The 24,968-nt window shown below is 40.7% G+C and overlaps 1 protein-coding gene across 1 annotated transcript in view; it reads left to right on the top strand.

Annotated features, from left to right (window-relative positions):
• Positions 1-24,968, top strand: part of mdga1 (MAM domain containing glycosylphosphatidylinositol anchor 1) — a 237,420-nt gene that overhangs the window by 131,297 nt on the left and 81,155 nt on the right. The window contains 3 exon segments of the mRNA XM_030044457.1: positions 11,098-11,294; positions 13,411-13,543; positions 18,276-18,280. Coding sequence (XP_029900317.1) covers positions 11,098-11,294; positions 13,411-13,543; positions 18,276-18,280 — 335 coding nt within the window.

Raw genomic sequence — 24,968 nt, 5'->3', positions numbered from 1 at the left:
TTTTCTTGTGAAAACTAACAGCAAAACATGAACATAAACAGATTTTAGGTGAAATATAACAATCTAATTTATACATCTGTTTCATTGGCATAGATGAAAATTGTTTAAATAAGTAAGTCATAATCTCTTGTGTCTTATTACAGATGAATGGCATTGTTTGTTGAACTGTTGTATAAAAGCAATATCACACTCGGAGTCGTGCTGTTATACATGGCTGTGATTATCCTCAATCGAATCACAGCCGTCAGTATGACAGCACTCCATCTTGTATGATATTGCTTCATTAACACAACATGCACATATGCCTTGCTGTTAAACAACACAAAAGATGTGCTGTATGTGCTTCATGTGTTGAACATCATATTTACAGAGGGAATGCAATTTTGTTTAGAGCTCATTGATAAAAATGATAAAGAAATAGGCTCCAAGTCTACAATTATCTTATTATGCAAATGATGACCGAAGAGAGTGGTTTTTCACTGTGCTGTCTGTGTGGCTGCCCTTGTCTGTAAAACAAAATGCCTCCTCACCTGAGGGTTTTTTACACCTTTCTCTGTACCTTCCTCCACATTTTCTGCAAATTAGCGAAGAGCCCACCACTTCTTATTAATAACTGTTTAGCTTTTTTTTTTTTTTTTTTTTTGCATTCATCTACTTTTAATTATGTTTCATGTAATTGTCAGATTTGCTTGTAATGGAATTGAGTTAAAATGCAAAAGCATGATTATCATTATTTTTTTTTTTTTATTGATTTTGATGTTTGTTACTGTGACTCAATTTTTTTTCTTGTCAGCTCTCTGAAGAATACTGGCTAGATCAGGTGACAGGACTGTCTTCTTGCAGGACACTGGATAATTTGGTTTCTTCATGTACTGACATTATGTTAACGTGGAGCTAATGAAAGAACTGCGATGACTGAAATTATGGATGTTTTTCGATTTTTTTTTTTAAGCAATTGTTATTCTCAGACAGGGCTTTTTTAATAATTCAAATGACTTGCACTGTCCTATTTGTGCATGTTTTATACCTGACACCAGACAGTGGGAGTATCTCTATGCATTATAAAACGACCAATTTTACTTGCCACTCTCCTTCTGCCTTTCCCTTCCTCTATCCCCTCTTTTCTTTTCTCTTTCTGTCTCAAATCTTACCTCCCCTACTCTCTTCCCTCTTTCTTCTCCTTCTCTCCTCCTCTCCTGTTCTCTTTGTCTCCTCATTTATTTACTACTCCATCACGTGTCTACACCCACCCCCAAATCTCTTTCTATCTGTCTCTCCTTCTCTGACTGTTCCTCTGTAAAGCACCTAATACAAATCATGTTGTCGTTCACCGCTCCCAGAATATAGATCAGATCCCTGTGACGTTATAGGAGTGCATGAATAATTCTGGAAAAGTTGTCTAGCCAACTCATTCTTCTTGTTCCATATGTCCCCTTGTCTGCTGTTGTTCGTGCTTACGGGGCAAAAGACTTAGGCATCAGTGAGGAGAGAGAGAAACCAGACGAATGCAGACAGGGAGAGAAAGATAGCCTTGATTTGTGAAAAGAAAGAAAAAGACCAGTGATTTTTTTGTTTCCACTGAAAAGTGAACATAGAAAATCACCCTAAATCAATCTTTACTTGTAAGCATTGCATTTTAAACAGAGGCAATGTTCTCGTTATTTCCAAATGTGGGCCTCGTGCATGTTTTATGCCCTCTTTAAGGCGATGTCTATGAGCAGAATGCTGAATAATTGACGAGATGCGAAGCTGGATCAAACGGCAAGTCTGCCTCTGTTTGTGTCTCTCTATGCACAAGCTTCTCTTTCTGTGTGTGTGAGAGTGCGCATGGGCATATGGCCATGTACCGTTGGTGTGTGTGTGTGTGTATGTGTGTATGTGTGTGTGTGTGTGTGTGTGTGTGTGTGTGTGTGTGATAGTTAGTGCTTGGTTCTTTACCCTTTTTTATGTGTGTTTGGTATAAGAAGGAAATTTGCTTTTAACTCCTATATGCATATGTGTGTGTTTATGTATATGGATGTCTGTGGGTATGTGTGTGTGTGTGGGTATGTGTGTGTGTGTGTGTGGACACACGTGTACACGCATGTGTGTGCGCGAAAGGGAGAGAGAAAGCACTGCTTCTTATTTTTTGTGTAGCTTATGTTTGATTGGCCATAACAGTAGGCTGCAATGTGTGTGGACTGTCTACCAAAACAGGTCTGCTTAAAGGACAAACAGCTGTTATCTAACTCAGTGGCTAACAAACTCAGTGTTGTTTGGGCTTCTCAGCTGTCATGCATCAGTTATGGCTGCATTAAAATGCCCAGCACATAACCACCCACGAGAAAACACTGACTTTGTTTTTATCATCACAAAAAGTGGATTTGCCTTCAGTGAGTTCTGTTGATTTAGCTGCTTTTGAATCTATTGGCGTAAGTTGCTGTAACAAGTGTCTGGCCAAGTTTTTATGACGGTGCGGGCAAAAGTGTGATGGTAATAAGGCTATTGTGAATCTGTATACACATAACGTATCTCTGGATATCCTCAGTGTCGCTGCAAATTCTGATGATGCATGGCAGTGGAGAGGAAAATGTGCTTTTCAAAATATTTTTGTGACTCAGAGTTTTAGAGTGCATACCTTCCAACTGTCTTCAATCAAGGGATGTATTCTCTTCATTCATGATAAAAAAAAAAAAAAAAAAAAAAAAAAAAATATATATATATATATATATATATATATATATATATATATATATATATATAGGTTATTCTATCTACTACACTGGATTATACATATTGCATTGCTCCTACGCAGGGGAGGGGCCAATTCAAATCCATCTAGCCTGCTCAAAATTTAAATAGAAAATGCAAACAATTTAACTAATAGAGCATTCATTCTCATATTTTTCTTAATATGATACTTTATTTCTGTGGAGAAATTGTTTTTGCACTAGCTCTGCTCCATAGGGAGGTCAGAGTACAGTGTAGGTGGGTTTCTTGCTCAGGTACGCAGGCTTGAAACATACGCTTACTCATTCGAGGGCTTGAACCTGCACTGCCTGGCTGATGGGCCATTTCCCCACTCACTACAGCATGCTGCCCTGCTGCAGGTTAGATGTCTTGACCGTGTGTTTTTTTTCTTTTTTTTTTTTTTTCTTGTGCCAAATGGTTTACAAGAAGAAAATCCACTTCCTGAATTTATTGAATTGAACACCCTGCTCTCCTCTGTCCTCCCAATGTCAGGGCCGTGCAGGTGAGACTGTAACAAAAAATCAGCACCTATTTTCTTGTTCTGTTTAGCTACTGTATCTGTAGTGTTAAGCGTGAGGGCAGGGCCGGACTGGGAGATTATTTCAGGCCAGGAGGTAGTCATCCACCCGGGCCTGCGTGAGGGTATAGTGTTGCTCTGCCAATTTAACTATTTTTAAACTAAAAGGATTCTGTCTTTCTTACAAATTCAAACCTTTATGAATAACTATGCTGCAAGCAATGACCTTCATTCAATTAAAGTGTTTGCAGCACGCTGAACTGGAGATTATACTCTTGCTTTTCTGTGCTGTATAATATCCTATCAGGCACTGGTGCTCCACAACCTATTCTCCCGAACCACACACACATGCGTGCAGGCACACACTCTCACAGCCCCCTACCATTGCCCCATACACCCCGCACCTTATCCTCCTCCACTGCATGCTCACACTCAATTGAACCTGTCATCTCCTCTTTGGTCCCCTAATGGCCGTCTACTCCTAGAGAGCTATTAGAGTACAGGACGTGTTATTGGAAATCAAAGAGGATTTGGAGACCAGGGCGTCCTCCTCCAGGGGAAAGCACCCAGCAGAGGTCAACATGTTACACAAACACACTCGGTCAACCCTGACTGCTCGGATGGATAGGCTCTGAATAAATCCTCTGTTTCCATCTCAGACTGAGGTTATTCTTTTTCAGTGGGATTAGTGAGGGTGTGATTATAAAGAGCTGATGTTATGTGGACACATTTCAGGCTCTGATGCACAGCTTCTATGCTTGTGTTATTTAAATCTTAATCTGTCTCTTATTTAATTCTACACATGCTTCCTTTGTATCAGCTCAAGCCAGACTCCTCAGATTACAAAGCAAAGCCTGAGAAAAACGTGCCTTGTTCTGACATTTAACCCTCTGAAACCTTCATGTAATTGTCTTTATTTCTTTCAAAGATATTCAAAATCACTAGTTTGGCTCTTGTCTAATTGATTATATTCATTCAAGCAATGTTAGTGGGCATTTTGGGAAACACATGCCCGTAGTAATCTAGTGAAATGTAGAACACAAAGGAACAGCCTGGCAAATAGAAAAGAGTCAAAAAAGGGGCTGCATAAAGAAAAGTTCAAAGTATTTGGAATACCTCCAGGGGCTGAAGATAAGCATATCATCCATACTCTGTCTTTGTTTTTGCTTTATTACTACATATGTGTGTTACATAACCTGCCCGTATTAGACCTTACCAGGGAAAAAATATTAAAGGACAAAAAAGAAAACATTGAAGGGGTATAATAAGTTCCACAATAACATATGTGTTACTGGGTTATTAATCAGACTGAAATTTGTTACAGGAGACTTTGACAAAAGGAATCACATGCTGGAATGCTGGTGATGGAGGATAGACTAATAACATTGGGGGGGAAAAATCATGGAGCTAGGAAAGCTGAGTTGGAAGTTGAATTGTAAAAGGGAGGGGTCACTTTTTCCTTCAAATGTGAAATGTGTAATTTGTTTCAATAATTATTACTTCCTATCTGTTGGACAGAGGTTATATTTTGTCCCGATTCGGTTTGTATGTTTGTTTTATTTGTTTGGTAGCAGGATATTTCTAAAAGTTATTAACAGATTTGCATGAAACTTTTTGGAAAGGTTGGTCATGTGCCAAGAAAGAACTGTTTCAATTTTCACACTGCATGGACATTTGGGGTGTGTGATGGTGGTGGATCTGATTAACTTTTGGTGAATATCCAGCATGTGGAACTGGCATATCCTCACAGCTCCATAGTGTTGGCAGCTCAGTTTAGGTTTGCTGTACCATCATAATTAACAGATAGATTCATTTCCATCATTTTAAGGGATGTTTGTTGTTTTGTGTTTTTTGTACTTTTATAGTGATAGAACCGAACAAGGCATTAGATAATGAGATATTGTGCCTGTATTTGGATACTTCTGTCCAAAATATAGATAGTAATATATATTGCTGGAAAAACAAAGTATTCTGATGCCAGGAGGACTGTCATGCCTGTATGCAGGAAGTGACTTTGAAAAGTGAGGAGAAATTTGGAAATGTAGATGTGTGTTATGAAGATGTGGCTAACAATAGCAGTGGGGGGGCATTAACCCAGGCAATATGCAAAGGCTTGACTGTGCAAATCAGAAGCTTCATTAATGTTTCATATTGTATTTCTGTTCACTTGCAGTTCCATCTTGTGCCTCTATTTACTTCAGGACCCAAACTGAGTAAATTTAGACTCACCCTGTGAGCTTGGCTTATAAAAACTAACCAGCGCAGTTGTCATGTGGAAATGCTACTATGGATGTACTGTTGTTGAAATTTTGTCATAATCATATCCATCACCTCAGTGAAGAAATTTTGAAAGTAAGGGTTAAACCTGCACTAAGCAATTACAGAACCTGATTAACATTCCTGAAATGAACCTGTGCTTTATGGAGATTTTTACACTGCTAATTATATGAATCAATATCAAGGTGCTAGGCTTTTTTGCAAGGCATTTTGCTGTTTTCTGCCTCTTTTCTCTCTTTATTGTCAAATACTGGCCCTGAACGTAGCTTCGCCCACCCCTCCTGCTAAAGTATAATACCAGCGCTCTCCCATTCCCAGTTGCCTTTCCTGTTCAACTTCTTTCAAAGCATCTATGAAACCGCACATTCTGCAGATAAACATACCTAAATCAGTCATACCAGTGCCTCTCTTGCTGCAATCAGCACTGCGGTGAAAGGAAAAGTTCATCAAAAGCAGATTTTTACCTTGTTGCTGAAAGTCTGCAGCTTCACCATATTTTCAAATTTGTCAGAGACAAAATAATCCAAGTAATCCAGCAAGAGCCTTGTGACAGTGAGATAGATTCCTTGTTTCCATTTTTTTGCCCTAACTTTCGATTTTGTGTCGTGAACCCAGTTTGAGCTCTCAACCCCCTCTGGTGGTCAGAAATCGCTTAATGCAGCTTTAAATGGTAACACTTTATTTTCAAGGTGTGTTTGGATGACTGACATACCATTGACACAGCTGTGACATGAACATTGTCTTACCTATTGTCAAGCTGTCACGGCAAAAACAAAGTAGGGAAAAACACAATTGACTGAATGACACCAGTCATAAATATTCATCAGCTTGATGACAGCTATCATTATCGTGACAGTGTTATGAACATAATTTCAAATAAAGTGTTACTGGTTAAATTTATTTAATGGAATGCAAAGAATCATAATGCATCTGATCTCATGGTAAAGGTATGAGGGATGAGGGATGAGGAAGATTGAGAACAAAGGAAATATAAAGAATATAAGGAGAATATAGGGGATTTCCACTTCACAAAGATACACCACCATGTTTTTCTCTTGTCTTTTGATGACATACAAGTGATATCTGCTCAGTATTCCAGTGCAAAACCAAGGTGTGCCGGTAGTGTATCTCACAAAGTATACAAAATACTCCTGATCTCATACTTCTCTGATAGACCATACAGAGTACACAGAGCAAGAAGCACAAATGCAATGCTATGCAAAGACATGGGCACCTGAGTGACTCTATTTAATCTGTCCAGTTACATCTACTTGATGTTCTTGTGAGAAACCTGTGCGTATCTGTTTCTCTCATTGTCAGTCTCTCACTCACACTTTTGCCACATTTAACAGTGATCAAACAGCCAGAATGACAGCAGACAGTGACACACACAGATACACACACACACACACACACACACACATTCTAGCATGAGTCAGCTAGGATTCCCGCTGTGCAGCCTGTGCTGGAATCTTTAGCTTGCATCAGGGACAATCACACTCACACAGACACACATGCACGCACGCAGGCACACGCACACACACACACACACACACACACACACACACACACACACACACACACACACACACACACACACACACACACACACACACACACGTACACATACGTACATACACTTGCATATGTACACACAGACGCACATTCTTTCTTGCAGTACGGCACACCCACACTCATACACGCACATACACGCACACCCACCCACCCACACACACACACACACACACACAAACACACACCTGGTAGAACCAAGACAGGGAAGGCCACCTTTGATGGCTGCCCAGGTTTTGTGGGGCTGTTGCTGGCGTTGCTTGACAGACAGACGAGATGTACTTCAGTTGAGAGCTGCTGTCTGAAATCCTGCTGGGCCTTTTGTCCCAAGCTGTGGGTTGTCATTTTTTTTTTTTTTTTTTGTTACAAATGAGAGTGTTCACGGAGAGATAAAAGGAATGAAAACTAGCTCACAGCACTGGAGTTAACAGGTCTGTCATTTCAGAGAAATAATATGTATTCTGAATTGTATTGAAAAACCAAAAGCAAACTTTAACTCATTTTCCCCACAAATAACTAAGAATCAAGACTGCTATGGAGATGCGATGCCACTTTAAAACTGTCAAAAATAAACAGCTGGACATGAAAACTAAGTGGCGGTAGCCCCAGAGTAGATCTACAACAGCAGACTTATGTCATGACAACCAGGGTAGAGATTAAATTACCATGAGATTCATATAGAACAGGAGATACAGTATGAAGGCTGGAATCAGTGTAGGTTATTATTTTACAGTAAGAAGCCCACTGAGGGAAAAAAAAATCATCATCTTTGTCATAGTCATAGTACCAAAAAAGGAAGCAGTAATCTTCCACTGAGTCACCATGACATTTGAACTGGACAAAGATTTTCTGTTGCCCTCCCCTAGTTCTTTGTATCCCTTTCTTTCTTCAGCAAAACAGATTTTGCAGAAGAGTGCACGGTATGCTCTGTTTTTTTTTTTTTTTTTTTTTTTTTACTCACTCTGTCCCAGCCATCTATAGCATATTTAACCTTTCTTATGTTTTACTCTTCTACTGTCTGTTTCTCCAGAATAATTTTGGGAAAAAAATGCTGAAAAATAAATCAAACAGATCTAATGTGAGGTGCCCATTTGGTAGCTTCAGTGTCATACCTACTCTGACTCACCCCTCTTTCATCTGACATCCAGACTGAAGTCTGAGTAGGCGCTGTAGGAGAGATCGTTACGTTGCATCTTGGCAACCGGTAAATTTGTCCATGACTCACCTTTGGTTCATGAACCATGAGTTTGAAATATACTGCTCTATCTGATGCGGTTCACCACTTTGTAGGTGGCAACACTTCCCTGTGTAAAATCACCAAAGTCGAACTAGCTTCTGTGTGATTGTGTTCCAGTCTGGCTGTACAGGCAACAATCAGACACATGAGTGGGACAAAAGCCTGGAGCTGTAGCCCTCAGACTGTGATACTGAGGCCACACACACTTTGATGCAGGTCCAGATGTGTGTGTGTGTGTGTGTGTGTGTGTGTGTGTGTGTGTGTATGTGTGTGTGGCACAGTTCGGTGTGAGAGATATTGGAGACAACTGTGCCCTTTTCAACCACACACACCCAAAGCAAGCACAGCATTTATCGGCAAATTATTTTTTTCCAGCAAATTTCAGATTCACATACATGATGACACACCAGCATGATAACAGAGCCAAATGCAGTTTGTCTCCATTCTTCAACACATGGACCAGTTGCTGATATCAAGTTCAGAAGATTACCTACACTTCCTTCAAATATGGCCAGAACACAGTAGCTCGGAAGGAAGCTTCCTGTGTGTCCTACCTGACTGAGACTGAGAAAAAAATGTATTTTGTGGAAATGCCAGCTAAATAGGAAGCTTCCTCGAGTTTGCGAAAGCCATCGCTGAGGTGAAAAAGACTTACATGAGACAGAGGAGAGAAAAAGACAAGGAGACGAGAGGAAAGGAGGAGAGAAGGGACTCTAGAAAAGGTGAGAGGAGAGGAGTAGCGTGGAAGAGCAGAGGAGGAGAGGTGCATCCCTCGGGTTGGCAGAAAACGTCCTTATGATGGTTTGAAGTCCTCAATGTTCCAATTAGGCTGCGAAGAATCAGGATTACACACACACACACACATGCACACACACACACACACACACTGCCCTCTAAGAGATGGAGGGAAGGAGTGAGGAGGAGGGGATAGAGAAGCAGAGATGGTGATGAGGAGTGAAAGTGACAGTGAGATTTGGAGAGATGGCAGAAACCAGGGGAGAGCAGCCCCGGTGCTCGTGACAGCAGCTGAAATCCGATCCACATGAGGAAAGAGAGATGACACTCCCATGGAGAAAACGACAGAGGGGAATGAGGGTAGTGGGGAAAAGAGATAAAAATGCCAGAAAAGAAGAAATCTGGAATGTATGAGAGTCACAGCTAGAGAGAACGGCAAAACACAAACAGATTGTTTGGACATTTACGCTTGTTAGAAGTTGTGATCAATAGACGGCTGTTTGGATTGTTTTGGTTGATGTGGAGGGGCGATTCAGCCAACAGGCAGCATTTGTTTTCCATGACACCTTTGCTTCTTATTGCTGTTATTAACAGTAATGTCCCAGATACTAAGCCCCATAGCTGCCAACAGATATTTGCTGTGTCTGTGCCGAAAAATGTAGCCGATGTAGCACATACTGAAGCTGGTGTTAACTAGTATTCTGTACCCTTTGTGTTTCACTGTGTGCTTTTGTGTGTATGTGTATGTGTGTGCGTGTGTGTGCTGTTGTAGGACTCACTCTAAGGCCATAAAGGATAGGTTTGCAACTCTTTTTTTTAACCCAGACCTCATTAAAATGTTGTCTGGCATCATTTAGAATTGTACAGAGCACAACTTCACTGATCACTGTGGTACTGGGGAGTTTCCCGCTGTGCTGCATCGTCTCACTGGGTTTCAACACAGTCCAACGAAGAAATCATTTAAGCCTTCAAAAAAAAGAACAGGATTTTTCTCCTTTTTGCAATCAGAGCTGTCACAATATAGTCACACGTGAAAACTGTTGGCCAATCAGCTTGCTAGCGTTATCTACCTACCTACAATGTAGATCCCTTTACAGCAGTCACAAAGTGAAACAAAAGTCATCACAATCTTCTAGAAAGCACGGTTAACAGCCATTCTCTTCAGTAGAGCATGCACTATGAGAACATGTCTGACTGCGAGCTTCAATAAATAAATAAAAAAGACATTGGTGACATTTCCGGTCTGGTGTGATCTTCACTACAATGGAGGTGGATGGGCACATGTTTATGGAGCTCAACGTGTGAAAATTTTACATTCCAAAATTCAGTAGCAACTTCTCTTTCCAAAGACAATGGCTCGGATAACCACCAGATTTCACAGCCTGTGGGGGGAAAGAGCGTTGTTGGGAATTCATTTCCTGCTGAAGAAACCCGGCACAATGTATCTGTCTGAATGAGTTCATACTGAAATCTGTATAGATAGATTGCACAGTGTGGGAAAATAGCTTTTGGGGTATTTTGAGTGACCTGTTGCTTTAAATGATAACACCACTGGTCTGTGTTAAAGCTCAGTAAGAAGGTGCAGCACAGTAGCCTGCTGGTCTAGGATCAGTGAAGTTGTGCTCTGTATAGTTCTAAATGTCCTAGACATTTTAATGAGATCTGGGTTCAAAGAAAGTAAATCGTATCCTTTAAGATAAAATAAGACAAGATGAGATAAGATAAGATCAAACTATATAGATCCCTGCTGTGGAAATTCGCATGTTACAGCAGCTCACAACAAATAGAGAAAAATAGTGGAAAAGATTGATACATTATAAAAGATAATTAGTATATACATGCATACATAAATCAGCTATGTTCCCTGTGTACATTCATACATTATATGCATTATATTGCAAGAGTATTACCCTACCAGATAGTAGTAAAGCTGTAGTATAAAGGACTACAGCTTTTTGAGTGTAATAATTGTTTCTTTCCCCTAGCAACAGTTTCTAAGTCTTTGTTTTCTGTTTTGGGCATTTGGCAGATCTGGACACACCAGTGCTGACAGTGCACCAAACCATCAGTGATGTGCGAGGCAGTTACTACCAAGAGAAAACAGTGTTCCTGCGCTGCACCGTCAACTCCAACCCACCCGCCCGCTTCATCTGGAAACGTGAGAACATGCCTATTGAACAGAGCAAGGACAATGGAGTAGACATCTACGAACCTCTCTACACACAGGTACACATGATCACGCAAAACAGACACTCGGCCAAGTGTGCAGTTGCCCCACTTTCATTTGTAGACTGAAAACCTGCCTCCTCAAGAAGTACTTCACAGGAGTTTATAACCTGTATCCTATATACACCTCCTATACTCACTCGAATTTTTACTCTTATCTTGAAAAAAAAAAATCATTATTTCCCTCTGCCACTCTCCTTTGACCTTATCTTTCGTGCCACTTCTATCTTACTGTACATGTTCACTCTCTGGTCACAGAAACAGTGTCGACGCACTGTGGCTCTGACCCTGACACTCTTCACTACTGGTCACGGGTATTTTGCTGGTAATGTAGGAAATGAAGGTTGTCACACTGTTTCATTCATATCATTTCTCTCTGATCTGTGAGAAGTATTCAGAAAGTGACAGTGCCTATGCATAAGCACAATATACTCGCAGTCAGATGAACAAACCAGTTATTGTGAACACGAATGCAGACATCACTTGATGTATCTCCCAGAGTTCCATGATCTTCCTCTTCTCTCTCTCCTTTAAGCCATGTCCTCACAAAGCTGGGTAAATTTGAAAATGCATCCTTTTTCTCCATTTCAGCCCTCCATTTACGCATAATCAACCATTGAAAGTGAATATTTTCAATTGCGATAAGTACCAGTTCATCAGTCTGGTGTTGTAGTGTAGATGGAAAAAAAAATAATTACACCAAAAGAGCTTGTGTATGATTGTCATGTGTTCTCACAAATTTATTTGTTACTTTTAAAAGAACATCAACTTGATTATCTGTCCAGAGAGTCTTTTTTTCTGCTTTTGTCTGTTTTCTGTCTTGATTTTGACATCCTGCTGGTGCCTCTTATATTCAACTAAGTGACTGACATCATCCAACAGGTAATGCAGGAGGCACGCTGTGTAAATCAGGGGCAACAGTGGATGTCAGTGCTTTTGTGTCTTGTTGAGCATATCACTGCATATCAAAAGTTTTTGAAAATGGCCCAGGTGGAAAGCAAAAGACACAAAGGCGCCACTTTTAAATTTACTCAGCTTACTGGTGACGTAGCCTAAGTCTGTGCCCCCTCTCTCTCTATCAGTAGCCATTTGTAGTGACACAGTCAGCCAGCCACTGAAACAGACATGCTTTCAGTCAGTCAGCCAGAAACCACCTGGCCAGCTAGCCTTGCCAGCCTGTCAAGTGACTAACCAGGCCACCAGTCACACTGCCAGACGATCAAATGGACAGCCAGCCAGCCAGCCGCCCCCAGATCGAGTCAGCAAACCAACCAACTAAACCGTTCCCCAGCTTGGTCTCCCCTGTCCACATCTTTGAGGTAGCACAATTGTTCCTTTTTTCTCCACTTATCAAAGCATCATCCAGCCACAAAGCAGAGCCCCCTGAGTTCAATTAACCAGGCAGCAGAGCTCTTCCCAAGGCTGTCAAAGGAGCTGTTCGCCCAGTACCTACTACAGCCGAGAGTCAGCTATATTGAATATGAAGTCTTGATCTGAAAAATCATCAGTGGTGTTGAGAAAGACATGTATGACTGTGTCTTTTATGTCCAAGAGACTGCTGCTGTCTGAAAGAAAGGCACGGAGAAACAGCTGGTGAAAAGGCAGGAGGGAGGATAGATGGATTTAGGTCTTATTATTGCAACGAAGATCAGATTATTTTCATTTTTCTGATGGTCTCATGCGAAAGCCATTTGAAATTCATCATTCACATAACTCCCTAGATCTCCCGTGCCGCACTGCTTCAGTTGATAATCAGGGCATGTCAGACACAGATCGACGCCGTGTTTGTGTGCGTGTGCTTTTGCGTGCGTATCCGAGTGTGTCTTTCACCCATCATCAAGTCTACTTTTACACATGATCACAACCCATTTTACAGCACACTAAAACAGAGAGTCTGTTTCTCACTAATAATATGTATTACATATCTTACAATGTGTATCTATGCAGAATAACAAAACATGAACCAATTTTGCCACATTTCCCAAACCATATGGTACAGTAAAATGTTTTAAATCTTTCAAAAAATATTATTATTTTTTTAACATCCTCTGCATGTATGTGTGTGTGTGTGTGTGTGTGTGTGTGTGTGTGTGTGTGTGTGTGTGTGTTGTCTTAGGGTGAGACCAAGGTGCTGAAGCTGAAAAACCTGAGGCTCAAGGATTTTGCCGACTACACCTGCCAGGTGTCTGTCCGCAATGTGTGCAACATCGAGGATAAGTCAGTCACCTTTAGGCTCACCAATGCTACCAGTAAGTTGTTTGATAGCTTTTTACTTATGTCAATATTTATTAATATTCAGAGTGCAGAGACATTGCCAGACACATTTAAAGTGTCTGCACAGACATTCACATACAATGCCAAACACAATGCCTCCCTTCTTATGTTTTAGTTTACCTTCTCTTTTCTGTCTCTTTGATGCTTCCACCTTATCTTCCCCGTCTTGGCTTAAGAATCTCGTTAAGAATCTCCAGTGTCTTGTTTCTCTCTTTTGTTCTCTCATTGACACACAAGAAAAGGCTTTCCTCATTCCTCTTTCCCTCTGTCTTTTTTCACCTCTATCTCTTTCCCTCTGTCTTTTTTCACCTCTATTTCTTTCCCTCTGTCTTTCCTTTCTCCTGCTCCTTGTCTCTTTTTCCCCTGCCCTTTGACTCCCCACTCAGATTCTCGCACTCCCACCTTCCCATCTCTCCCCCTGCCTGCCTCCCAGTGTGCTGCGTTGTCTATCTGTCTTGTTATTCTCTTGCTGAGAGCTCATCTCAGGGCCGTCAGTTGTAATTCAGTTGTCACACTTCCTGTTATCTACCATTCACTCAACACTGCTCTGTCCATCTCCACGCCAGCACCCGGCAACTCTGTTACTCTTGACAACGTTGTTGCCGTCGACAACCCTGTCAGGTTTGTTTCGGTGGGACTGATACATCCCAGAGGAAGGCTCCACGATCTTGCACTGTTTTTTCTATTTCTGCTTTTCCCTGTTTCCTTTCTCCTCTCCTTCTCTCCTTTTTCTCTCCTTTTCAAAAATGCCAACCAGCACAAATTTATGTTGGTATATCAGTTAAGTAATTTATTGCCACCATTTTCTGTTACTCTTTCTCAATCTTTCCAGTACTGTCACTACATACTATTGAAAGATTGGTCTCAGTGGGTGCTTGCTTACCAGGTTTGTAAAAGCTGAGAAATGTAGCACAAAGTGGTACAAAAACCATGGAAAAGGCATTAACTCTGTTTCCCACGTTGGTCAAGAGCCAATTGAGAATGAGAGAATTAAATGGAATGACTTATTCAGGGCTTCTTGTCCTACTCTCTTGTCTCCTTCAGGGTCAGCGTGTCTGTATAAAAGTGCATTAAAGATGTGGAAACATTCAGGCTGTGATAATATATATCAGACACAATGAAGGAGACTGTAGGCTGCAGTTAGAGAAATGGGCTTGCAACCACATTGCTTGTTCAAATCCCAAGACACTGCTGAGAAATTGCAGGTGTGGAAAGTGAATGAGTAACAATCTCACTAATTCAACAAAGGACATCACAAAGGCTTGTATATTTGGTGTACTTCACTGGGAGTCTCAAGAGTTTGGTCTGTCATTGTTAACAAACTGAGAAGAAAATACCCTGCATAAATGTTACCTATCGTGACATTTATACCAACAGTGGTAAAACTAGCTCTAAAATAACAATTCTTAGGCTCCATCTTTTGTTAATTAGAGCTTTGCGCCTCACATTCTTTATTAATCATAGCAGCATAATGCCATGCACATGTTGTGACAGCCTCTGAGGAGCAAAGAAATATAAAAACTTTTGCACTATGATTTTACAAAGACCACAGTTCCTCATATCTTTGATTTCAGACTCAAAATTGAAAGAGAGGTTATCAATTCAACAATAAGGGTTCTCTCAGAAAGTAGATAAAGCTTCCCAGGATTCTCCAAAAGAGGGTGGAAGGTGGGGCAGATAAAGACATCATAAATAATAAGAAAGTGGAATGATGGAGAAACAGAAGAAGACAAAATTAATGGCACATCAGGCAAAGAAGGGAATGAGTGAGGGGAGTTCAGACAGACAGATGGAGAGATTGAACATGAATGGAGCAGAAGACAGGCAGGACAGAGTAAAATGAGAGATGGACAACAAGGCCAGGTTAAAAAAAAAAGAAAGAAAGAAAGCTCCAGAACGCACAACAGTGACGCTAATGCATTGAAGTCTGGTGAATACAGCTCCCAGACATGCATTAATTATAGGAGACAGCAGATAGGCAGGAGATATTAAATGGTGGGTTATGATTAAAGAGAACCATTTTTAATAGGGGCAGAGCAGAAAATGGGGTGAAAGGAGCCAAACAGGAGAAGAGGCAAAACTGGAGGAGGACCACATTATTCAGCCCCATTTGCACCCAGGTCCTAAAATCCTAATGCAAACAACTATGGCAGATACCATACTTCCAGTTATGTCATGTCAGTTCAGTCAATAAGCACTTAAGCCAGGAGTGTCAAACTCAATCAGCAAAGGGGCAGTATTAAAAAATCACAATCAGTTTCAGGGCCAAACAGCCCCTATATGTATCGAATGTTTCTGACCCGAAGTGTTCATTCTTTTGATCAAAATATGCCAAATATGGATTTGGATTCGGCTGCATCCCTAATGCAATCAAACAGGTTCTAAACATACCACCTGTCTTCTTCACTCTTTTTTTGACATGGCTGACTTGTTAGTGAGCTAGCTAGTTAATCACTGTCCTGGCGTAATTGATCCACAAGAGGAGAAGAAGGCAGAGCCATGCAGGTGTTTTGTGGTGTTCATCGCAAAGGACGTTGCAGAACATGTTGCGGTTTGTAGTATCAACATTGTGGCTAATGTGGAACTGGGCTAGAACCAATAGAAATTCAGAAGTCATCTTGTGGGTTCGATACACTTTTGCCAAGGGCTTAATCTTGTCCATGGGCCTTGACTTTGACATATGTGGCAGTTACATCACTGCAGCAAGGTAAAACTTTTAACCACTAGATGCCAGCAAAATCTAGATTTCCGTGTCAGATTCCCTGACCCTTTAACGCTAAAAGCCAAAAAATCTACCAAACTTACTGTGCTTAACCATCACACTGCAAGCAGCTGTCAGACTGACTTCAGTCCTAGGATTAACAAAATCAGTTCATATACTCAGGAGGCATCTGACAGTGTGATAGTATTGTGCCTCTGATGAGAGGAAACCTTTATGTCATTGCACTGAATTCCATTATCTCTACATTTTGGAAAACAGTGCATCTTTTATAGTGACGTCATGTGCAACCAGCAGGCGGGAACAAAAATTTTAACCAAACACACAATTACATTTTTCTACAACCACACCCCTCCCATCAGTTAACACCGCCTCTCTCCCTAATTGATCATCCATTGGTTTACACTTTTGACAAATGCCTCTTCATGTTAAGCCCCGTCCCAAATAGAAAGCATGAGGCTCTTAAAATGCTGTTTCACTCTGACTCTAATGATCCTGTGTTAAAAGGTTTGCCTCACTTTCTTTTTCCCCACATCTTCTCTCTCTTCTGCACTTCATCCTCTGCTCTCTCAGGCAAGTGTGGCTGAGATCAATACTCTCCCCTGGGCTCAGTCAAGACACACACACACACACACACACACACACACACACACACACACACACATGTGCGCACACAGCACAGTGGGCCAATCAGTGTGTAGTGAGTGCCAGTGACTGGGCTCAGATACCTGGACAGCCAATCTGTCTGGACCTCACAGCCTCACAAAGAGAGGAAAACACACTGCTTAATGTGTGTGTGAGCAGGACAGAAAGAGAGAAAGACAGAAAAAAAGAAAGACAGAAAACAGAAGTAAAGAAAGAAAGAAAGAAAGAAAGAATAGTTGAAAGAGAGACCACATGTGTCCAGGTGTTTGTGTGCCTGTCTCTATCGAGTCCTTTCTCCCCAGGGCCTAGCTAGCTGCTGATGGGATGAACAGACAGCCATGGGACTCACTCACTCATAGTAGAGGATGAGTAGAGGAAAATAGAGAGACGGTGGGCAGGAGGGACACAGAGGTTGTAGAAAAAGCAAGAGACAGAGTGAATGAGAGAAGGAGGGGGGGCAGACAGGGAAATAAAGCAGGTAAAAAGAAATTCAGAGACTGTGGTTACATTGACAGCTCAATGGTACTTTTATCAAGAGACAGAAACAGACAGATGGACAGAGACAGATGAAGAGGTTGGGGAAAAAAAGAGAGACTGATAGAGAAAAAGAGCGACCCTGATTGTTGCTGAACTGTTTTTACCTTCACCTCTATAATATTTATCTAATGAACGTATTTTGTTGTTTCCTAGCGTAGCCTGCTGTTGCCCTTGTGGTGTCAATCACCGTTTAGATTAGATTCATCCAAGTAGGTCACGCCATCACTGCTGATTTACCGTGCCAGGACAAGGGGATTGATTGATTTTTATATCATAATCCCAGCCTGGGATTTGAGCGCGGGGCTTCTGTGCTCTGGTAACTGACAACAGCGGACAAATTCTCCTCACCTGCCTCTCATAAAAACAACACGGGCCACTGCTCCAAAGCTTGTCATGCCATTCAAAGTGGTCGGGTAGGCAGGGCTGTGGGGATAATGGAGGAAGACAAGGATGTGTCGTGGGATGGAGCAAAAGATTAGTTCAGATTAGATTAGGTTAGATTAAATTGACTTCCATCACTGTTGAAATTTGATTTTGGCTTGTCCCACATAATACTTGTTAAAAAAAAAAAAAAGTGTTTACCCCACATTTAAAACATACAATAGTGCATAGCGAGTGGTAGCAGTGGTTACAACTACGATTGCAGTTTCACTGTGAAATTGGTATTTTCAAAAGCGGGGTCATTACATGAACATCAGTCATGAGGATGCACATAAATAAACTGGACTGCACTGCACTGGAATAAAAAAAATAAAATTAAAAAGGCAGAAAGTGAGATAATAGGTTGCTACATCATGCTACAAAAGGCCCTGTGCTATTTTGTAAGGAAGACTGAAACACGAAGAGAGCTTAGAGAGTCACAATGTAAAACAAGCAAATAACATCACTTTTTCTTCCTGTTAGTTTGCTGTAAGGCATAATTCAGGGCAGTAATTCTATTATCCTGAGCTAATTTGAAGCCAAAAAGCTCTTGTAACACACACTTAATTATTAATCAGACCCAAAGTTGGTTGCAGGCCTGTTTGTGTTGGGTTGTCTGCATATGACAACAGCTCTAGCATTTAATTATCCTGGAAGACAATCTTTAATCCATGATTTTAACATAATAGCCACCCAACCTTTTAGACAATAAATGGTTATTTATAGTCATTTTACAGTATAGAGTCATATTTTATGGTCATGATATTACACATTAGAGAAAAAGAGGGTGAAAAAAAAAAACAGCATCAGTAAGAGAAATAAGGTATAATATGCTCACCTGGCAGTGCTTAATTGTCAAACTGTAAGCAGATGTCAGACTTCAGTCCTAGGATTAACAAACATGAGTTACATACTCGAGAGGCAGCTGCCTCTGCCCTTTTTTTTGTAGTTCTAAGTGGAATAACATGTTGAATTATCCTGATTATTCTTAGTGACCGTTGTGTTGAAGGAAACATATACACTCCCTTTGCAACAATGCGATACCGGGAAAAGAGTGAAGTATATACCTGAAAAGCAATGGGCAATAGGCTCAGTAACCTTGAGCTTCTCAGTACTGTAGTGCTCCTGAAACTCTGTAGTAGGACACTGTAAGACATTTGTATGGCTGGCTTTATGACAGAGAGAGAGAGCGAGAAAAAGACTGCCGATATTCTATACTATATAATACTTTTTTATACAACTTTCAACTAACAAACAACAACTCGTAAAAACAAGTAAAACCAAACAACTATTAGAAACAACTAGTCCAACTAAAAACCCAAATCCCTAAAAACCCGACAGAACAAACTGCTGCTCCTGGGACACATATGATATGATAGCCCTGTTCCATAAAAATCACTCAGTACCAGCCATTCGACAGAAAATACATCACATACTAGCACTGCCCACGTAATTGCTCTCCCACTGTACACACAGCTTCTTCCAGTCACCACACATTTTAAAATCCCTCGGTATCACAGACCAGAGAATAATATGCATGTTCTGCCCTAAGGTGTGCATATACCAGCCCCCAGAACATTAACCCTGGTCCAGTCCCCCTCACCTGGTAACATTCTGGTAACATTTTTCCCTTCTTGAGCACAGAGACATTTAGAACATCAAGGAAATTGACAAAGATGTTGACAACACAAACATGTACAACAGTCTCAGAGATCTCGAAAACAACATCCCTCCCAACCTTGGCTCCAACCTTACCAAGGAGTGTTCTTTTTTTTTTTTTTTGCCGAGACACCATGTAGAAGCTCAATTGTAAATGTCCTGAGATATTTGGAAGGGAAAACTCACATGTCCCTCTGCCTGAACCCTTTCATGCTCTGTCCCCCCAAAACCCCTCTGTCACTCATGTGCCCTCTCATCTTTCAAAGCCCTGATGTTCTGAATCTCAGGGACACCAACACAGAGAGTTTTTCCTTTTATTTCCTTAAACCTCCCCAGGCTCTGAGTGGCAAAAGTCAGCAGCTTTCCTTCATCATCTTCCCAGTGTCCAGGAACAAAGGCCACCTGTACAGAAGGAAGAACCAGCCGATCCTCTAGCCATGGCTGATTGAAGAAATCCAACACTGAGCTAGACGGTGCACCCAAAACCTCACCCTTCAGTCTTTCCATAAGTCTTGGGGATTTTAGCCCAGTCTGTTACACCAGGGGCCTCTTCCATCAGCCTGACCCTGGCTGCCACAGGTTGTCCATTGTTGTAACACTTACAATCATTATTTGATTCTTCCATGTGCCCGGAAGCACTGCTCCTGGTGGAATCAGTGGGTTCATCCCAAACCTATGGTATTAGCTCTATAGTGTGTCTGAACAGCTCTAAAAAGCCACTATGCCTCCAGCAAGCCGGCATACATTGCAGTAAATTCAGCAATTGCTAAACCCTCTTTGTTCATCAAGAAGAGCTTGCGGTCCAGCCCCAAACCACCAGCCTTCCTCACTAATTCCAGCACCGGCTCCCACTGGCAGTTATCAGTCCTGTATAGTAGTCTCTCTGTCGGCTGCAGTGTAAAAGCAGCAACTCAGCTCTCCAGCTTCACCAGCCCTTAATTGGCTTCCCTCCATAACTGGTAAATAGCAACCTTTAGCCAGTGGTGTCCTGACCAGAAAAACTCCAACAGTATCCTTTGCAGCTCCTGTACTGGGCTCTGAGGAGGGACCAGTACAGCCAAGCAGTGCCACAGGGATAATGCAACTTATTATGTTATTAATTTTCAGCACCCATCCTTGATACGACACCTTGGAAAGCACCCACTTCCACTTGGCCAAGTTAGAGTACATTAACTGCAGCATTCCTTCCCAGTTCTTTTTAATCCAGCCATCCATCCCCCAGAAATTATTATGCTATTCAATTTCCACTGGTCTCAAATTCAGTCAAATCAGGGGAATCACATGTAGAGCAATGTGACTGGCAAGAATCAACTCCTATTACTACTCCTAGTTTGTCTTAGAAACCTATTATTTTATTTGTAAGTCTGGTTTGAAAAATGCTACTTTCTGAAGTCAGTAGAATGATGGACCATTGGTGCTTTCATAAGATGATTGCATACACAAGCAATCATTAGTAATGAGGTTAGCAGGACCAATGAGGGGGACAGAATATTAGAAACACCGGTAGCACTTTATAATGAGTACACACTATTAAGCATTAGTTAAGCATTAATAAATACTGAAAACATCATTTATAACGCATGGATACTCATTAGTATGTAGTTTATAAACACAGTTATAAATGTTTTACTCATCATTTATAAGCACAGTAGTTATGGATTAGTAAACACTGAATTCATCATTTATAAAGCATGTTTCTGACATAAATACTCATTAGTCTGTGGTTTATAATCAGTCATAAATGTTTTACTCTTCATTAATAAGCTCATCTATATAAATGATGGATTCAGCATTTCTAAATTAAGTATTACATCACTTACCCACCAGGTATTTAGGATTTGTCAGTGGATTGTAAGATCATTTAGAAAGCCTGTGCAAATAATGAACAGTCTATTTAGATGTACATGTCTGCATGCTCCACTATTCAGACATGAACTAATGGTTAGTGAGTGTGTTAGTAGATGTTTTATAAAAACCTCACAAATTCCATTTCCAATGGATGGCTTATAAACAATTATTAATGCAGGAATCCATGAATTCAGGCAGTTGCAAAGCACTTACTACTCCTTAATTAAGCATTTCGTGTGAGCTCATCTAAAGTGGGGACTATCTATGCCTTATAAAGCATTTACAAATGAGATTTAAAGGCTGGCAATGTCTCAAAACTCACAGAAGTTCCAGACCAAGGAGAGACACAACACAGGGACAGAGAACATATTGCATTTATATTTATTGCAACTTCCCAACATATTGTAACTGTACAACTGAAAAAAAGGATAAGCATGGTTGGATAAAAACACCAACAGTGGAAGTGTAAGTACAGCAAATTTTGCAATGTATCAAAGTTTCCAATCCCGCTCTCAGCACGTCATCAACGTGTTGACGTGCTGACACATACTCACCACCACGAGTTCCACTGACGCCCGTCCACTCTGATATATCCGTCTCCACACCGGCTTTCTCTTGAGCCCGCATCCGCCGGACCCGTCGATTCCCTTCAGAGCCCTCTGTCTCCATCTCTCCAGTGTGACTGCTACACCTGTACGTAAAGCGTTGCGGTCTGCCACGTCATCACGTTGATGACGTGCTGAGAGCGGGATCCCTTGAAATCACATTTGTAAATGCTTTATAAGGCATAGATAGTCCCCACTTTAGATGAGCTCACACGAAATGCTTAATTAAGGAGTAGTAAGTGCTTTGCAACTGCCTGTATTCATAAATTCCTGCATTAATAATTGTTTATAAGCCATCCATTGGAAATGGAATTTGTGAGATTTTATAAAACATCTACTAACACACTCACTAACCATTAGTACATGTCTGAATAGTGGAGCATGCAGACATGTACATCTAAATAGACTGTTCATTATTTGCACAGGCTTTCTAAATGATCTTACCAACCACTGACAAATCCTAAATACCTGGTGGGTAAGTGATGTAATACTTAGAAATGCTGAATCCATCATTTATATAGTTGAGCTTATTAATGATGAGTAAAACATTTATAACTGTGATTATAAACCACATACTAATGAGTATTTATGTCAGAAACATGCTTTATAAATGATGAATTCAGTGCTTACTGATCCATAACTACTTTGCTTATAAATGATGAGTAAAACATTTATAACTGTGTTTATAAACTACATACTAATGAGTATTCATGCGTTATAAATGATGTATTCAGTATTTATTAATGCTTAACTAATGCTTAATAGTGTGTACTCATTATAAAGTGCTACCGAAACACCTCTCAATATAATGCAGTCCAGTACAACATCAGCACTAACTATGAGCTCAATGTCAAACATAGAACTGAATGAGCACCTCCATTACTGTGACAAAAAGAAAACCTGAGCATTACAGGCGTCATAAAAGTAAACTTTATGGCAGAACATTTGTATTCGATTGTATTCGATTGTGCAGGTGTACCCCTACTAAAGTGTATATTATATGATATATTTTCCAGGGCAAAATCCCCTCAGGTGAAAAAGTTTGAAAACCTCCTCACATTTCAGCTTCACTATTTACAGAAACATTTTCAAGGTTGAAGTGCTCTACAGTTGTTTACATCCCACTGTGGTTTGATACATTATCTTTTAGTTGCAGTAATTGCTTTGCTCGGCCTTTTCAATTCAAAGAACAGATACTGCATTTGTGAACTCAAACACATTGAGATTACACTTAACTGTGTGGACACATGCATGCAAATACACATAAATACAGACTCATTAACACAAAGGCACACATCCTCCGCAGATGATTATGCACAAATGCAGATATGAGGCAAGGAGCACAAACAAACATACTTTTCTCGTAGTTATTTACCTCACTGTGAAACAGCATTTTTAGAGAATTTTGCTTCATTAATTTGATGGATTTCCTGTTGAAACAAAATTTTGGTGTGGCACATCTTTTAAATGTGTAAACTAATGGGTGCTACAATTATTTACTGGGCATTTCTGCTCTATTCAATAGTGACAGTGGAGAGAGAGACAGGAAAGAAAGGGCAGAGTGAGAAAATGACATACAGCAAAATGTCTTGGCCAGATTTGAATCCAGGCCACTGCAGTTTAGCCTTAGTGTTATGTGGTAAGAGGGGCATGATTGTTCAAAATTCGCTTTTTTTTTTTTTTTTTTTTTTTTTTTTGCGTTCTATTTCAACATTATGCCACTGGAGTTATGATGTTTTCTGGGAAGTAGAAGTAATGTGCTTTTGATATTTGAAAAATATGTAAATATCCAAAACTAAATTATTTGGCAATTATTGATAAAAATTTTGAATGTACATGCATGTACATTTTCCTTTTTGTTCTGTCTTATGTAAGCCTATATGTCTATCGTACACTCTTCCATTTATTCTTCAGGATGTCAAATAAAATCTGAAAGTTCCCTTAATAATTGTACAGCTATTTGACACACACATAAAATACAAACACACACACACACACACACACACACACATACACACACACTCTTGCTCAAGGCCATGTTGGGTTTTTAGGTGGTCGTAATACCATCTAGCCTCCATTTTTGGGTCTTATTAGGTCTCTTCAACTCTAATGAAACCTGCTGCCACATTAACTCATTGGCTGACCCAGCAGGTCAGCTTGGTTACCCTGGTACAAGACACTATCAAACAACAAGCGCTGACTGTTTCACACACCTCCGCCCATATCTCTATCTCTTTATTCCGGGCTGTTCTGCTTCTGTGTCCCTCTGGCTTTTTTGCCAACAGTAATTCATTCCGGAAAGAGGTAATGCAGCATGATGGAGACACAGGAAACAAGTCATAGAGACAAATGCAGATAGGCAGGGAAGGGCAAACTGAGACACAGATACACAGACAGACAAAGACAGACAGAGAGAGGGAAAAGGGAGATATTCAGACAGAAGTGACAGGCTGACAGAGAAAAAGGGGAGAGAGCGCGCGAGAGAGAAAGTGTAAGCGTGAAAGAGAGGCATTTGTTACCTGGTTGTAAACCGCTGTGCTGCACATAAATCCCATTACTATGGGAAGAGCGCTGGCTGATCCCACCGTTCCCGACACCCACGCATCCCCGCATCCCCAGGAAATTGAAGCTATAATTCTCAAATCCTCAGTGCCTTTCCTCCCCTTGCTTTGCTTATAGTGTTCCCCAGATTTTTCGTACTACTTATTCCCTCCCAGACTTTCACCACTCTACTTTGCCCTTTCCAGTTCTTGGGAATCTGTTTTTTATTTGTTGTGCAAATGAGCATGGGAGCCCCTAAATAATCTGCAGGAAATGTTATGAAGTGGCAGCAGTGTGTGTGTGTGTGTGTGGGTGAGTATGTGTGTGTGTGTGTGTGTGTGTGTGTGTGTGTGTGTGTCCAAAAATGCTTTGGCAATATTGTATGTACTACAGTCATGCCAATAAAGCTTATTGAATTGAATTGAA

Source organism: Myripristis murdjan, chromosome 3 (assembly GCF_902150065.1).
Source record: "Myripristis murdjan chromosome 3, fMyrMur1.1, whole genome shotgun sequence".
NCBI lineage: Eukaryota > Metazoa > Chordata > Actinopteri > Holocentriformes > Holocentridae > Myripristis > Myripristis murdjan.
The sequence above is the reverse complement of the archived record's forward strand: the minus strand, read 5'-3'. Positions and strand labels throughout refer to the sequence as shown.